Source organism: Phragmites australis, chromosome 6 (assembly GCF_958298935.1).
Source record: "Phragmites australis chromosome 6, lpPhrAust1.1, whole genome shotgun sequence".
Lineage (NCBI taxonomy): Eukaryota > Viridiplantae > Streptophyta > Magnoliopsida > Poales > Poaceae > Phragmites > Phragmites australis.
Window position 1 is genome coordinate 7,545,031 of NC_084926.1, and position 17,352 is coordinate 7,562,382.

Genomic DNA, 17,352 nt, shown 5'->3' on the forward strand with positions numbered 1-17,352 from the left:
TTGACATCTTCAGATCTTTGATGAATCTATAGATTTGTAAGTATGTGGAGCAGAACTGAAGATCTGCGAGACACCCCTAACAAAAAGTCAGACGCTAGTAATTTTTTCTCTTTTAAATAGGGGATGCGGTGCTATTGCCAGTAGGAGTAACAAAGTTGGGGATCGAGAGATGGAGATCGACCAGGCTATCGGCGTTGATTAATGTGGGATCATATGGGCGCTCAGTTTAACGTTTAGGCCATCTCTACTTCACGGTTTTTGTTTCTTTAATGAAGAAATTCTATTTATTATTTCAACGGTTTTTATTCGTGTTTCTCATCTCCAAGGAATATCATCTCTATTCTCTTTTATCTTAAGATTCTCGCTCTTTCTCTTTATAAATTTTCTCAAAAAAAAGTTATTGTAGATGGATGAAAATAAAGAGAATGGAAATAGAAACGGAACCAGAAAAAGAAAAAAATAAAAGAAAAATAATTAAGAATAGTCTTAGCTGTACATAAAATCCCAGAGAGGCCGTTGCTGCTGCTCACACCGTCGCACGTTTCTGCTTCGTGCCGCTCCTCACCTGCCTGCTGTTGCTACTTGCTACCAGCATTTATTAATCGAGATAGTCAGACAGTTTCAACCCCTTTTCTCTCTCTCCCTCCCTCCCTCCCTCTCTTTCTACTCTTCCCTTTCCCTGCCCTGCTGCTCTGCACCTCGAACATGTTTTCACACTCAAGTGCCTGCCTGCGTCCTCGCACTCTCCTAGCACAGCGGTAAGCTCCTCTTATCTCCTTCCGTTCATTCTCCCACTTGATTCGATCGCTCCTGGGCTCATGCGATTTTGCTGCTTCTCTTCTCCTGCGCAGATCCGTGTCGGACTGCTGCTCCGGTCGCTGAACTTCTTTGCCGTGGTAGCTTCGACACTGCAAAGGTACTCTCTTGCCCAGCTCGGCAGCTCCTGTCCCTCTACCTACATTTCGCCAAGAACTTCTCGTTTCCTCTACTCGGTGGAATGCCGGCGAGCTCTACTCGGTGGAATGCCGGCGAGGGAACGCCGGGTCGTTTCAGTTCCTACCTCCAGCCCCTCCAGCTTCCCCTTCTTCCTGTTCCCCTTTCAGAAAAGGGATGGTAGCACCCAACTGCAGCATCTCACTTAGCAAGTTAGCATAAATCACTGTAGAAACATGTACGAGGTGTTTGGTTTGAGGTATCATGCTATGAATTTTGGTGGGATGACACCATCCCTCGTGATTAAACTAACCATGTGATTGTGAGGCATGGGGTGATGAAGGACCAATCCATTCAATTCCTCAAACCAAACAAGTGAATTAAGTTCGGAGTTAGAATCAGATGATCCATCGCTACCTCTATCCTTAAACCAAACACGGCGTGAGCTTAGTACACTGCTTCATATTCTTGCGAGGCTGGTCGTCGCCGCCGGTGCCGCACCATCAAAGCCAGGAGAGGAAGAAATAAAGAAAACGCAGTCAATTCAAGACTGGTTGCTCTCGTAATGAACCAGGGCGCGACCCTTTTGTCTGAAAAGAACAGTCAATTTCTGCGCCTTTTCACGTCTCAGGTCAGGGGCTTTGGTTTTACTTGGCCTTTTCAGGTCATCGCTTTCCGGCAAGTTTTTTCCTTGGAAAAGTGAGGCCGCAGCGGGCAAGCAAACCCCAGAAGCAAAAGCCTACACCTCCGCCGTCACGTCCACTACCCTGTTCGCTTCCTCCGCCGTTGCCGTCCGCACAGTTCAAATTTCAAACGGCTTCCCGCTGCACCGATCTGCACGGCCGCCGCGCGGCCTCGATCACCGAGTCCCTGACGCTGTACTAGCGTAGGTAGGCGGTGCAGTACGTCAGGATCACCGGCCGCCGACCCGCCTCATAACTCGCCCGGACGAGCTGAGCGGATTACCACTGCTCACCTTATCAGTACACTATCATCAGCCGCATCTAATTGCAAGGTTAGCACCTCACTTTCCCTTGATGGGCTAATCATTAGCTCGCGCACGAAAAAGGCGCGTTGCCTGAGAAATCGTGGTGTTCTGTTGTGTGGTTGGGACTTGGTTTTGGGGTTTTGGTGGTGTGCCCAAGCAGACAATCGAAGCTGCTCTCCTTTTCTGCGGTCGCCATGTACGCCTCCGGCCTCCCCGTGTTCATTGCGAGGACTAGTACTAATAGTATATCTTTGCAAGATCGCAGCGCATTTATTTGTTGCTACAGTTTGAGGACTAGTACTGCTCATTCAAATCCTGATGCTATGGTGGGTGTTTCGTCATCTCTTTCAGTTACTGCTGCTGCTGGTAGCGCTCTCGGGGAGGGACTGGAAGAGGATTAAGGGAGGGCGGATATGAGGATGAAGACGCTGGCGTGCTGCCGGCGGCGGCCGCAGGACTTCAGCGTCGACATGGACCAGGAGCCCGACAGTAAGCCTGCCTAACATCTTTCCCCCCATTTCTTGCTTGCTTGCCCTTTTCCACCAGTTCCCTTGTGTTTGGTCAAGTTTTGATTAAGGTTTGTTATTGGATCCCTGTGCGCGATGCTACCCCAATGTTCGATTATGCAGTTTATGTCCTTGATTTGGTTGCCATTTTCTCCCGTAGCAGGCAGGAGTAATAGTTGTGATACGAGTTGTTGGGTGTTGCAGCTGCTACCTATCTGCAATTTGGGGCTCTATCCTCCGGGCAAGATTTGGGAGCTGACCGAACTTTCTTTACAACCTTGCCACCTGCTCGAATCGAACCCCAGTTAGAAAGGGGGAGGAAGATGAATAAAGAAGGCTATAGAGTAGAGACCGGGAGGTCACCGCCGACGGCGACTGTTCATAGGCGGCCGGCCGGCCCCGTCCCCACTGTGCGGTTGCTTTGAGCGGCTGCAGCACAGTGCAGGGCTGCAGGCTGTGTAGTGGGTTGGGAACGTGGGAGTAAATGGGGGTCACGGGGGGAATCCAAGGAGAAATTTGAGGCTTTGAGCTATGTGGCCTCCTGCGGCCTGATACGACCGCCGGTGGCCGGCCTCCCGGGCTCATCCTGTTCGCATTTCACAGCTGCCTGTGGTTGTAGTACTGTTGACTCGTTCAGCTGTTTCCCTTCACTAATCACTTCACAATATGGCGTACTACCTCCTTGAACCATTTCTTTTTCCGGTCGATCAACGGCATCTATCTGCCTTTCCGGCAGTTTCTCCATGGATATGACCATCGCATCCGTGATTCTTTCGCTACATTTTGATCTTCCGTTTGTGTTTGTTCAGTTTTCTATAGCCTCTCAATGTAGTATGGCACTCCGTGGAGTACTTTATTAGTTTATTTATACATTGGAGCGGCCCATGTGGTCCACGGCAATGACAAGTGCTACATCTGTACCCTCATTGACTTTGGAGGGCTAAAAGAGCAGTGTTGTGTGTTGCGTAGTGGTGCACTACTTTTTAGACGCTGTGCAGAGGATGGCAGAAAAAAAGGGGCGAAAACCATGGCTTGGACTTGCACCGTTGCATGTACCTTGCAGCTGAACAATTCGTCAATGCCGTGACATGTGGGTTACGCAATTGCATAATAACCGTATGCGATTTTTTTTTTAAAAAAACTGATTGTGGCTTATGCTTGCTGGAGCGCAGATAGTAGTTGAATTGATAGGCAGCTTCTGCATTGTAGCAGAGGAAGGTATTATAGTAGACACTAGAAACACAAGATCGAAAACAACTTCTTGGAAGTTCACTTGGAGATGAATGGTTTCCAATCCATCTAGACAGTAAAGCATGTGCAATGGACTATATTTTATATCATTCTAATCACACTGTGGATAAACTTAAATCAATGCCTGACAATATGCATTACACAATTGTTGTATTTCTCCTTTGGTTATTTGGGTGACTACTAGTTTATGCACTGTGAACTATTAGTATTACTCTACTTCTAATGAAGTGTGTACGTGCATTTATATAAGGTCACCGAACCAAAGTCCCATAACTGTAATGTATAAATTGGCTGTTCTGTAATCTGTTTTTGTCTCCTTTTTTTTTTGGCCCTATCGGCCTATCCTAAGCGCAGGTAAGTTGCATTTTTTTTTGTCTCCTGTTTTCTGTCCAACACATATTGCATTCTTTTTTGAATGAACATCTTTCAAGTTCATTACAAAAAAAAATGAAGTACCAACTAATGCAGGGGTGATGACATACAATGGCCTCGAGAGCTGCATTATCAACAGTTCCTCCTATGATGAGGATAGTGCTATTAGTGCAACAACTGGGGCAGATGGCTGTGTCACCACAGATTCCCTTGACGATGAAGTCTCAAGTTGCTCCTCAAGTAAAGATGTTTGCAGTTCTTCCTTCTCTTTGCACTGCCTTTCCTCGAGCAAGCAGGAGGATGAGCATTCACTAGATGAGTTGGGTACACCCACAGCTGTTCATCTACTCCCTGTTAAAGGGAAGAAACCAATCACATATACCTTGAGTGCTTCTGATATTGAAAACATGAAGGAGAAGTTCGCAAAGCTATTGCTTGGTGATGATATTTCGGGTGGAGCTAGGGGCGTTTGCACTGCTCTGGCTTTGTCCAATGCCATAACCAATCTCTCAGGTACGCTTTAACCATATTAAAAGAAAGTTATGTTTTGTCCATTTTTAGTTTTTCGGCCCTCCGTGACCATGACAAAAAACGATAACTTGCCATGACAGCCACCGTTTTTGGAGAACTTTGGAAGCTGGAACCATTGTGTGAGGAGAAAAAAATCAGGTGGCAAAAGGAAATGGACTGGTTGCTGTCTCCCACGACTTACATGGTCGAGCTTGTTCCGACGAAGCAAAGTGGAGCAGATGGATGCATGTTTGAGGTGATTAGCCACTGAATTAAATTTTCCCCATTTGCTTTACATTTTGCTGAGAAGTACAAATAACTCAGACTCATATTTCCAACTGCATCATGCAGATTATGACTCCAAAGGCCCGGTCAGATGTTCATGTGAATCTTCCTGCTCTTCAGAAGCTTGATACCATGCTCATTGTATGTTTTCACCGTCTTGTCCGTGAGTCAGTGTGTATGCATATTTAAGACAGTTTTCATCTCTAGTTAGTTTATTCTTGTATATTTCAGAACGTGTGAACATGGTCTCTTAATTTTACAGTGGCATAGTTTTTATCTAGTAATGGTGTATGCAACAAAATGTGCAGGAAGTGATGGACTCAATGGTAGATACAGAGTATTGGTACGAGGAGAGTGGCAGCCGAGCTGATGGGCGGGGGAAAAAAAATGGTCCAAGGCAGAGTAAAAAGTGGTGGTTCCCATCCCCTCGCGTCCCTGAGATAGGGCTATCTCAATTTCAGAGAAAAAGGCTTATTTTTCAAGCTAAGCTTGTTCATCAGATCCTCAAGGCAGCAAAATCCATCAACGGACAAGTTCTATTTCAGATGCCTATTCCTGCAGCTGTTATGGACGCCCTTCCGAAGGCAAGTATCCATTCTGCTCATGTCAGCCTTGTGACGATCTTCCTAGCTTGAGATCAGTTGCCTGTAAAATCAGTTGATGATCGCGATGAGAGTTTTGTACACTATAATATTTTGTTGTACTTTGCAGTCTGGCAGGGCTAGCTTGGGCGAAGATTTGTATCATGCTATAACTACGGAGTACATTCCAATAGAGGAAATATTTGTTTCACTCAGTTTAAAAACGGAGCATAGTGTGCTAGAGACTATGAACCAGTTGGAGGGTGCAGTGTTTGCATGGAATCAAAGGATTTCAGAAGAAAAAAGCAAGAGGTCCCCTCGACGACATTCCTGGAATTTCATGAAGGATAATTCATCGGAGCTTGAGAAGATGTCTGCATGCACCGAAAGGGTTGATACTCTCATGCAGCTTCTGAAGTGCAGATTTCCCAACCTCCCTCCGACTTTTATAGATGTTCTAAAGGTCCAATACAATGTGGTATGTTTGGCATTGCATTTTAGTAACATTCTAACTCCGAATAGTCTGAAATGCAGAAGCTCTGACGACGTATTGAATATGCAGGACGTGGGGAATGCCATTGTGGAGGCCTACTCAAGGGTTCTTGTTGGCGTGGCATTCAGTATATTGTCGCGGGTGGCAGAGATACTGCTGGAGGATGACCTGATCAAGAAGCCCAACACACCCATGGCCACACTGAAGTTCGACCTCTCGTCCGACGTGTACCTGTCAGGCATCACCGAGACGCCACCGGGCCACATCCGACGGTCCCTTATGGACCAGATCAGCATGGTCGACGGGCGCTTCGACACTGTCACCAAGAAGAAAAGAGTGAAGCAGCTGAGGTGGTGAAGACAGATGGTGATGACTGGTGACCATGTTGTGAAGTATTTTGGCATTGTACAGGGTGATGCAGGATTCAGTGTCCACTCCACTTACTAATAGTGTAATGCAATGTATTTTGGGACGCATTTATAGTGTACTGTAAGAGCAGCGTGGGGCGAATTATCGCTGGTCACAGTCCAGATAGTAGTATTGTTGCATCTGAACAGTCTGACGGGGTCGATTATAGCTCGCTAAGCTCCATTGATAGTCTGTTGAAGCACGGGGTGTCCTACGGTCGATGTTACAATTGGTGAGATGCCTGCCGAAATGTGGAGTGCAGTAAGTAGTGGGCGTGTCGAGTACAGATCGAGACCCTGCTTGACGGGTTCGCGATGACGCGTCTCTCATTCCGGAAACTGTACGCGTCAAGCCTGAAGTCAGATTTGGAGTTCGGACCGGGAGCAGGAGAGTTTGCAGAGAAATTGCACAGGTCAGAAGTCTTCCACGTACGGGCACACCGCACGCGCGTCTCGGCGTCGGCGTCGGTGCAAAGCGTGCAAATCCCCCTCGTTCCCGCTGGAAATCACCGGGCGCGGCAGCGTGAGCATGAGGCGGTGCCAACAACTGGCGGCTCGTCCCGGTTGCCGACTCTGGCTGCCGCGCGCGGTTGCCGTCTTCGCAGGGTTGCATGGCATTCCGCGATCAAACACGCGTTGGAACAGGATGGGTATCGGCGTGTGCTGCTCCAAGGGGTTAATAACAGTTCAGGAGTACCTTTTCTCGTTGACCCGCGCGTGCTGTTCTGAGAAGAGCTGCCGATGAGGCGATGACTCACGTACGCCTGGAAATTTTCGTCCCGGCCACCGCCGAGTACTACTACTACTACTTCATAACGTCCACGTCGTCCCACGTCGTGGAGGTCGCAGAGTAATTGTCCGGAAGCAAACAGTTCCCGGAGGAAACGAGGCGAAAATTACTGAAACGAGACCGAGCGAGTACAGTTTCGATAACGCCATATAGCGTATGGCACCTTTCGATTTTGCCCAGCTTCATTGAAACCAAAAGCACATGCTGCATGTTGATTGGTGACCTTTCGCTGATTCAGAGGTTAGTGAAAGCGAAAATACTCGTCGCGTCCACTGTCGTGCGTTGAAGAGAGCCTCAATGACACGTTGTGCGGACTGTCGTGTCGAGTGCTCCACGCGCCGGACGAACAGGAGAGGGGCCACGGGCCTCTCGCTGCACCACCAGCAGCCAGCAGGCATGAAGAGGGGAGGGGAGGGGGGGGGGGGGGGCGCTGTCGCGGCTATGCTGACAGCCATGGGCGTGGCAGCAGAAATTCTGGTTAGCACTCGCGCGGCAGGCGCGTTGTTCGTGCCGTCTCCTGACAGGCTACATTTTTTGAATTTTTCTGAGCAATTTTTTCTTGTTAATTTTTTCTTAAAATTTTTCTCGTAAAATTTTCTGATAACTTATCTTGATAATTTTTTTGAATTTTTTCCAAATAAAGAAGTTGCGGAGGAATTGTTTTTTTCAAAAAAGAAAGTTGTGAGTTACTATTCTAGCATGAGTGCGTTGATTAGAATAGCCCGCGTGATAGGCGGCAATAGTGAAGAAGAAGAAGATGTGACGCGACTTGATGATGTATTTAAATGTGTCTGCATTGAGCTTGTGAGTTAGAGATACTTTGGGCCATTGGGCTGAGCATGCATGCGTGCGTTGCTAGATTGGTATTTTTCTTCAGCGTGTCGTATAAAAACATAAAACATGAGTTATACTTGGATTGTCGAATGATGAATAGAAATCCATCCATCCTACCTTCTTCTTTCTTGCTTCTCACCATCTTTTCTCTCTCAATTTCTTCTCTGATTTGCTTGAGCATGTAGTGAACCTTGCCGGCAACAGTAAGCCACTACATATGGTATTAGATTCCAACGATCCATGGATTAGATTCTCGTTATTCGCTTAGCTTTGATCAATAATTCCCAGACGACCTATGACACCCTCGAGCTGCTTGCTATAAATCCCGATTGGTTCGATTGGCTTGGACGAGATTCCATCATAACACCAGCACGCCCCAACACTACTGTGAGTCCGATCGTGGTTGCCATGGAATCGTTCGAGGAGCGTGTTATGAGAAGTCGAAGACCCTCAATCTTGTCCAACAAGACCTCACTGACATGTATTCGAATATTGGGACTCAGCCTATGCTGCTAGACCAGTTGCAGGTCAAGATGGACTTGTCGATGATCATGATCGGCCAAGTTCAACAGGACCACGTTGTCATGGCGCGTTCCCTGAAGACCGTTATGCCACCACCTATGTCAGTTCCACCACAGGCTGGTGAAGGCATCATCGGAACATGACCAGATGGTCCACCTCTGCTACCTCCACCACAACCACCACCTCATGTGTCGTTACCGCCACCTACGCCGTAGGTGATAACCAATCCGCTTCCCACTCCCTCTACCATTGTTCCTGATCAACCTGATGTGGCTAGTCACAAAACTTGGATGTCTAAACTGGATTTTCCGAAATTTGATGGATCAGTGTGAGGAACGATGACGTCCTAAGAGGGGGAGGTGAGTTAGGACACTTAAAAACTAATGCTCCAAAAACTTCAAAAGATAAACCTATCTCAATTTCTATCTAAATGTGCTCTAGGTTTATTTAGTGTGTCTACTCTACCGCTCAAGAGGATTGTAACCTACTCTAGCAAGATAAATTGTAAATATGTAAATATGGAAACATAAATAAGGTAGAGAGATAAACTTGACACAAAGGATTTTTATCCTGTGGTATTGGTGGCACACAAGCCACCCCTAGTTCATGTTGGAGCTCCACAAAGGATATGTTCCCGCTCGCCAAGTCTCTTCCGATTATAACTCTTGAGTTACCAAGTCACCAAGACAAGGTCTCAAGCACGATGAGCCACCAAGCCATCAAGGTGAGGTCTCACCACTAACCTCTCTTCCGGTAACTTGTATGTTATCTTTCCTTCGGAGCTTTAGTCACAAAGATAAGGGTCTTCGCGTCCCCACAAAATCTTCTTGTCGTCGCTCCACACCAAGTAAGAGGGTCAACAAGTTACCGGTGAACCACCAAAACTTCAAGGCGCCAGTGTACCTCTCGGTACATGATTGAATCACTCCTTGATTCACTCTCTAGGTTGCAGCAACTAGTAACACTTCTCTCTAGGCCTATAAGCACTTATCACTTTCTAAACTTGTGCTTAATCATCAGATGAACACTTTAAACACCTTGATGGCTTGAATGTCTTCTCAGGTGTGTATGAGCTTCTCTGGACTTTATCACCATCAAATGACTGAGTGTGTGAGAATTTATAGCCTCAAACCCGCTAAGTAGTCGTTGCTCCAACAGCTCAACTTTACTGTGAACACCGGACGTTCCAGCATTGACAGTGGTACAAGCACCGGAATATCTGGTGTGTACAACCTCAGAAATTAGTTATTAAAACCCTGCTCAAAACCACTATGAACACCGGGCATTCTGGTGTAACTGCAACTCCATCACCGGACTATCCGGTGAATTGTCTTGAGCCAACCAAGCCACTTCTCTTCTTCTCTGCAAGAAATACTCCGGTGTGTTCAACTCAAAGCGCTGGACCTTCGGTGTATTGATCTTCAACTCCCTTAAAAAAATGTAATGTTTTGTTAAATGCTTCGGTGTTCTTACTCTTCTAACACCGAAACATCCAGTGAGGTGATGCTCACCCTTTGTCAGAAATACTCTGATGTGTTCACCAGGGCATCACTGGACATTTCGATGAGTGCAACTTCACTGAACTCCACTGACAGAATACTCTGACGTTGCCAAAGCTTTTATCAGCGGACCATCCGATGAGTTCAATAGTCTCTGGACAAAATGCTTCAGTGAGTTCAAACTCCACTGCACCGGACTATCTGATGAGAACAACTTCTCTGTGACTTCTCTAATTCAATCAAACTTTGTCATAGCTGCGGTGGCTTCTTCATGTATTGCATCAATAAGACCTACTAGCATATATTTTTGACAAACATGTTAGTCCAAATGAATATGTTGTCATTAATCACCAAAATCACAAATATGGCATAATAGAATCATTTTCGCTACAATCGGATGCTAGGATCTAGTTAGATAAATGTCAAGCATTATTTGCATTATACCAAATTCCAGAATGCTTCGAGGTTATTGCTGTGGGAATTTACTTGATCTATAATGCCATGCGCTTGTATCAGGCAGTCTCAACCTCAATTGGATTGGTCTCAGTTTAGTGCAGTAGTGATTACTGAAGTAAACACACATAGAAACAAGCTTATGGAACTATTATCTCTTCGTCAGACAGACTCAGTTGAGGAATATAAACGCCAATTTGAACAACTCATGTATCACATTCACCTGTATGACACATCTATGAATGAGACCTTGTTGGTCACACAGTTCATATTTGGCCTTGATCGGGATTTTTGAGCACATGTCAAAATGCAGTTGCCTGACACAGTGAGTAAAGTTGCTCAAGCGGCTTTAGTCCAAGAAACTATTTAGGCTCGAGTGCAGAAACATTCATCCAAATTTCATCCACACAAAGGTGCTCAGTCCATCACCCACAAGACTGACATTAAATCTTCTACGACATCGGGTGACCTGTGGAAAGCCAAACAACTTCATGAGTATAGGAAGGCTAATAGGTTGTGCTATAAATGTGAAGACAATTACACTCAAGGCCATCAGTGTAATTCCACCAATTCAACTCGATTGAAGGCTATACAAGTTTGTGAGGCACCACCAACTCTTTCTGATGAAGTCCTGGACATCTTAGTTTCCACAGACCATTCTAAATCAGAGGACATTCAATTATTTGTTCATGCTTTGGTAGGCTCTGACAGTGCTAGGAATATCAAAATTAGAGCCCTGGTCAAGAATCAAGTAATGTTAATTCTGCTAGATTCTGGAAGCTCTCGCAGTTTTGTGGATATCACATTTGTGACTAAATTGGGTTTCCATCAACAAAACATCACTCCTCAAATAGTTCAAGTGGCAAATTGTGATACATATCAAGTGATTACATAGTACTAAATTTACTTGGTGGGGTGGGTGCCTAACCAAACATTTCAGCATGACATGAGGGTACTAAATATGAGGGGGAGGGGATATGATGCCATTTTAGGTATGGATTGGTTACGCTAAGGTTGATGGTCACCCTTTCGGTCATTTCTTCTACGAACACTTGTTTTACTTTTTGCTATCCATTAGGCCTAGTCCCCATCCTAGTGCCCCTCCTAGTGACTGCACTATGTTTAGCCTTGTCCATATTCCAGTGCTTCGGCCTCAATCTGATTGCTACACTCTTCAATTTCATATGTACCCCTTCATTGTGATAAATGAATACTCATAGAAATTGGAATGTTTTGTGTTGGAATGTTAGAGGTTTAAATGATAATGAGAAATGGAACTCAATCAGGGATAAAATAGAAGAGAGTTCCTGCACAGTGGTGTGCTTACAGGAAGCGAAGAGGGAATTTTTGATCTTGCTCATATAAGGAACTTTGCTCCCCAAAGATTCGATAAATTTGATTATAGTCCTTTAGTTGGAGCCTCAGGAGGTATTTTGTTTTATGATGTAGCTTTGTCCTATCTATATTAACTATCTCTAAAGAATGTTTTGCTTTGCATGTTTCTTTCACCTCCTCTCACAACCTGCATACCTGACAATTGGTCTCAGTTTATAGACTGTGTCAAGGACCACTCAGGAACGTCTTTATCCAATGGTTGTATGATTTAGAGATACCATCAGAGGTCTGGTTGATTCTAGTGGATTTCAATTTTTATAGATCAACAGAGAACAGAACAGGTAGGGAGGTGACATGAATGACATAGAAATTTTCAATAGCATTATCAGTTATCTGGGGTTGATTGAACTGCCTTTGAAATGTCGAACATATACTTGGAGTAATATGCAAGATCAACTTCTGCATGAACAATTGGACTGGTTTTTTACAAGTTACAAATGGACTTTACAATATCCCAACACCAAGGTGTACCCTTGACCAGAATCATGTCAGATCACATACTGTGTAAAGTCTCCATTGAAACAATGATTCCTAAAGCTAATATTTTTCCGTTTTGAGAATTTTGTGTAGAGCATCTAGGTTTTCATGAAACAATGGCCTCAACATGGAATAAGATTGGTCTTGTCTCCAACAACGCCACACAAATTACAAGGGATCTTAAGCATGCATGACATGAACTCAAAATTTGGAGTAGGCAACTTTCCGATTTATCACGGTTAATTGCAAAATGCAATGTCATTATTCTCTTCTTCGACCATCTTGAAGAATGGAGGCCTTCGCTCACACCTGAAGCAAATTTTAGGAGCATCATCAAAAGACACATGTAGAAACTTCTGCATTACAAGCAACAATATTGGAAAAAAAGGTTCACCATGCGGAGATTTCGACTAGGAGATGAGAACAAAAAATTCTTTCACTCCGTGGTGACATAATCCTATAGAAGAAATGTGATTGCTCAAATACAAGATTCTACTGGAAGAATGGTGAGTGGTCACCATCTGTGATGATGAATAGGAGGTCACTTGGGATTCTCTAGACAGAGAGATTGATGCGGAGGAGAAGTTGAAGGCGGAGAAGGAGGCGGCCAAGGCGAAGAAGAAAAAGGTCGAGGAGGAGGGGAAGAGAGCTGCGGTGGAGCTTGTTTCGTCCTCTTCCTCGTCCTCTAGCGACTCAGGGATCGGCTACTGTATTAGCTTTCATAGTGGTAGGCCGCAGATGAAGCGTAACAGCCATGACATGCACCACTGATAGGGTTTGTAGCATCCTTGATCGTCACATTGTACTCTTTCCCCCCTGGATTGCTCTCTCAGGATTTGTTTTTCATTTGTCCATGCCTCCTTTGTAAACGTCCGTTGGATGTGCAAGTTATTAGTAATTATAATAAATCCTTGGAAATGCTTGATGTCTTTTCTCAGATCGACATGTGGGCGATCCTCCGAATAAGTGGCCATACGTGTGTTTTATGTGCCTTCAATCCCCAAATGTGGTACCTTCCTTGGCCTTTTTGCACACCCGGTTGTTTGGCCGGTACAGACTCCACTCTAAATTTATTCTAGATTTCCGATTCAAGGCAATCCATCTGGAGCCCGATGGTGATTGCTGGGGATGCAGCTCTCAAGAGGGTAGAGGGATGTGGTTCGTGACTCCCTCGGTCTTTAGCCATGATGAGGCTCTGGAGGCAAGGCCATCCGAGACCTACGGTGGTTTACCGAGGAGACCATGTCACCCCAACATAAAATATGTCAAAGGTGGAGATGATGATCGAACCGATGGAGGTGGTTCGCAACTCGCTTGGCCTTGAGCCATGGCGAGGCTCTGGAGGTAAGGCCACCTAGAGTCTCGCGGCAGTTGTCGGAGGTGAAGCCGAGGGAGGCGGTCCTGACCCGCTTGGCCTTTATTCATGGTGAGGCTCCGGAGGCAAGGCCATCTGGAGTCCCGTGACGGTTGCCAGAGGTGGACCAGATGATCGGACCAAGGGAGGTGGCTCGCGACCCCCTTGGCCTTTAGCTGCGGAGAGGCTCCGGAGGCAAGGCCACCTGAAGTCCCGCGACGGTTGTCGGAGCTGAAGCCAGCGAGAGGGCCAAGGGAGGTAGTCCATGACCCGCTTGGCCTTTATCCGTGGTGAGGCCCCGGAGGCAATGTCACATGGATTCTCGTGGTGGTTGCCGGAGGTGACCGGTGAGGGGGTTGAGGGAGGCAGTCTGCGACCCGCTTGGCCTTTATCCATGGTGAGGCTCGGGGAGGCCGAGGATTTGGAGACAAGGCCGTTTAGAGTCCTGCAGCGGTTACTGAAGGTGAAGCTGATGATCGAGCCGAGGGAGGCGGTTCGTGAACCCCTTGGTCTTTAGACATGGTGAGGCTTCGAAATCAAGGCCATCCGGAGTCCCACGACGGTTGCTAGAGGTGAAATCGACGATCGGGCTGAGGGAGGCGGTCTGCGACCCCCTTGGCCTTTAGCCACGGCGAGGCTCCGGAGGCAAGGCCACCCGGAGTCCCGCGGTGATTGCCGAAGTTGAAGCCAACGAGGGGACCGAGAGAGGCGATCCGCAACTCGCTTGGCCTTTAGCCACGATGAGGCTCCGGAGGCAAGGCCATACAGAGTCTTGCGGCGGTTGTCGGAGGTGGAGCCGACGATCGGGCCGAGGAAGGCGATCCGTGACCCGCTTTTCCTTTAGCTGTGGCGAGGCTCCAGAGGCAAGGCTACCTGGAGTCCCACAACAGTTGCCAGAGGTGAAGCTGACGAGGGGGCTGAGGGAGGCGGTCCGCGACTCGCTTGGCCTTTAGGCATGGCAAGGCTCCGGAGGCAAGGCCATCCGGAGTCCCACGGTGGTTGCTGGAGGTGGAGCCAATGATCGGACTGAGAAAGGTGATCCATGACCCCCTTGGCCTTTAGCTACGGCGAGGCTCCAGTGGCAAGGCTATCCAGAGTCCCACGACGGTTGCCGGAGGTGAAGCCGACGATGGGGCCGAGGGAGGTGATCCGCGACCCGCTTGGCCTTTATCTGCAGTGAAGCTCCAGAGGCAAGGCCACTCGGTGTGTCGCGGCGGTTGCCGGAGGTGAAGCCAACGAGGGAGCAGAGGGAGGCGGTCCGCGACCTGCTTGGCCTTTAGCCGCAGCGTGGCTCTGGAGGAAGGCCATCCAGAGTCCCACGGTGGTTGCCGAAGGTAAAGCCAATGAGGGGTCGAGGGAGGCGATCCGTGACCCGCCTGGCCTTTATCCATGGTGAGGCTCTGAAGGCAAGGCCATCTGGAGTCCCGCGGTGGTTGCCGGAGGTGAAGCCAACGAGGGGTCAAGGGAGGCGGTCTGCGACCAGGTTGGCCTTTATCCGTGACGAGGCTCCGAAGGCAAGGCCATTCGGAGTCCAGTGGCGATTGCCGGAGGTGGAGCCAACGAGTGGGCCAAGGGAGGCGGTTTGCAACCTCTTCGGCCTTTATCCATGGTGAGGCTCTAAAGGCAAGACCATCTGGGACCCGCGGTGGTTTACCGAAGAGGTCCACTCCTCTCTGGGCATATAGCAACGCCGGAGAGGCTGTGTCGCCCCGGCATAAAAGTATAGCGGAGGGGATCCACACCACTTTGGCATGTAGTTATGCTAGAAGGGGTCGGCTCCTCTTCGGGCATATAGCAATACCGGAGAGGCCGTGTCACCCTGGCATAAAAATATACCAGAGGGGGTCCACACTACTTCGACATGTAGCAATGCTAGAAGGGGTCCACTCCTCTTTGGGCATGTAGCAATACCAAAGAGGCTGTGTCACCCCAGCATAAAAATATGTCGTAGGGGGTCCATACCACTCTGGCATGTAGCAATACCACAAGGGGTCCACTCCTCTCTGGGCATGTACAATGCCAGAGATGCCGTGTCACCCCAGCATAAAAATATGCTAGAGGGGGTCCACACCACTCTGGCATGTAGCAATATCGGAAAGGGTCCGCTCCTCTCTGGGTATTAAAGCAATACTAGAGAGGCCGTGTAACCCTGGCATAAAAATATGCCAGAGGGGGTCCACACCACTCTGCCATGTAGCAATGCCACAAGGGGTCCGCTCCTCTCCGGGCATGTAGCAATGCCAGAGAGGCCGTGTCACCCTAGCATAAAAATATGTCAGAGCGTGTCCACACAACTCTGGCATGTAGCAATATCGGAAGGGGTTCGCTCCTCTTTGGGCATGTAGTAATGTTGGAGAGGCCGTGTCACCTCGGCATAAAAATATACCGGAGGGGGTCCACACCACTCCAGCATATAGCAATGTTGGAAGGGATCCGCTCCTCTCTAGGCATGTAGCAATGCCGGAGAGGCCGTGTCACCTCAGCATAAAAATATGCCGGAGGGGGTCAACACCACTCCGGCATGTAGCAATGCTGGAAGGGGTCCGCTCCTGTTCGGGCATGTAGCAATGCCAAAGAGGCCATATCTCATACCTAGACAACGCCTTTAGGTGTAGAGATATATTTTAAATTATACCATCTATTGTTTGGATAGAGGTGTAACCTAGTGTCTGGTACCTTATCGTTGTCAGTAACTAGTTAATTGGCAGTATAAGTTGTGACTAGGTCGAACGGATATTCTTTAGCACATATCGAATTGAGTCATGGCTTAGGTTCTACTACCTACTGCTGGACCGTGATATAACCTTAGACTTAAGTTTTTGTTTCTTCGGCATCGAGGCTTACACCATCGACCCATAAAAAGGGTTTTGCCTGCCGTACGTTGGATGGTATTTTCAGTAAAGGTAAAACTTTTAATCTAAGTTTCATACTTTATTGTTGAACAGTGATAAATATTAAGTAAAAGCTGCCTACTGCTAAGCAGAGGCGCGACCTACATCTTACAGTACCCTACTGCTGCCTATTAGTTATTTGTCGCAAAGACTTTCTAATAGCTAGGCTAGCTATTTTCAGGGTATGCCGACTTTGTTATATAAATATAAACTAGTTAGGTGGCTGTAGACGGGTGTACCTTTGCAAAAATGAAGCCTCCGTCACAAGGTCAGGGGCTAGGGAAACTTCGAAGCCTAAAGATGCTGTAAAGGTTGGTTCCCCCGGCTGAGGTTGTCTGTTGTTAGGTCCGAGCTACATAGGAGTCTGAAGGATCTGGAGTCCCATTGCCGGAGCCCGGCACTCCTTCGAGACAGCCAACCTCTCAAACATAGAACCTATCCCGGGAGGCCAGTCGGGGGTCCCACCTCTCCGGAAACCTAGGTGGGTCTGCTTGTGCGTCTTAGTCCCCATCACTTGGAAATTGCACCATTTCTTTCCCATTCATTTAATTAAATTCATGTTCTAACCTCCAAATTATCGACATGTTACATTGGATGATAAAATAGTCTTGGTCTGCTTCTCTTTTGTCCTTATCAGACTAAGGTGTTTTCATTCTAACCTTATTACAAGAGGAATTCCTAAAAATGCTACCGAATTTCATGGATGCTTGTTAGAAGGATAGTTTTCGATAAGTTACAGAGTTGTAAACAATTTACTCTTATTATCATTGAATTTTGTTTTCAATTATAGCAATTTATAGCTTTGGACTAA

The 17,352-nt window shown here is 47.2% G+C and overlaps 1 protein-coding gene across 5 annotated transcripts; it reads left to right on the forward strand.

Moving 5' to 3' along the window:
• The first annotated feature begins 543 nt into the window (after positions 1 to 543).
• LOC133921437 (rop guanine nucleotide exchange factor 14-like) lies at positions 544 to 6,475 on the forward strand. Of its 5 annotated transcripts, none has more exons than XM_062366303.1 (9): positions 544 to 758; positions 852 to 916; positions 1,598 to 1,948; positions 2,273 to 2,410; positions 4,147 to 4,563; positions 4,662 to 4,816; positions 4,912 to 4,986; positions 5,154 to 5,429; positions 5,557 to 6,475. In XM_062366303.1, exons 4-9 carry the CDS (start codon positions 2,335 to 2,337, stop codon positions 6,274 to 6,276), a joined length of 1,719 nt encoding a protein of 572 aa, XP_062222287.1. In that variant the 5' UTR covers positions 544 to 758; positions 852 to 916; positions 1,598 to 1,948; positions 2,273 to 2,334; the 3' UTR covers positions 6,277 to 6,475. The 5 variants fall into 5 exon arrangements, with proteins under 5 accessions (XP_062222287.1, XP_062222290.1, XP_062222286.1 ...); XM_062366306.1 differs by lacking the exon at positions 1,598 to 1,948 and having other exon boundaries at positions 5,557 to 5,904; positions 5,989 to 6,475; XM_062366302.1 differs by lacking the exon at positions 1,598 to 1,948.
• Positions 6,476 to 17,352: the final 10,877 nt, after the last annotated feature.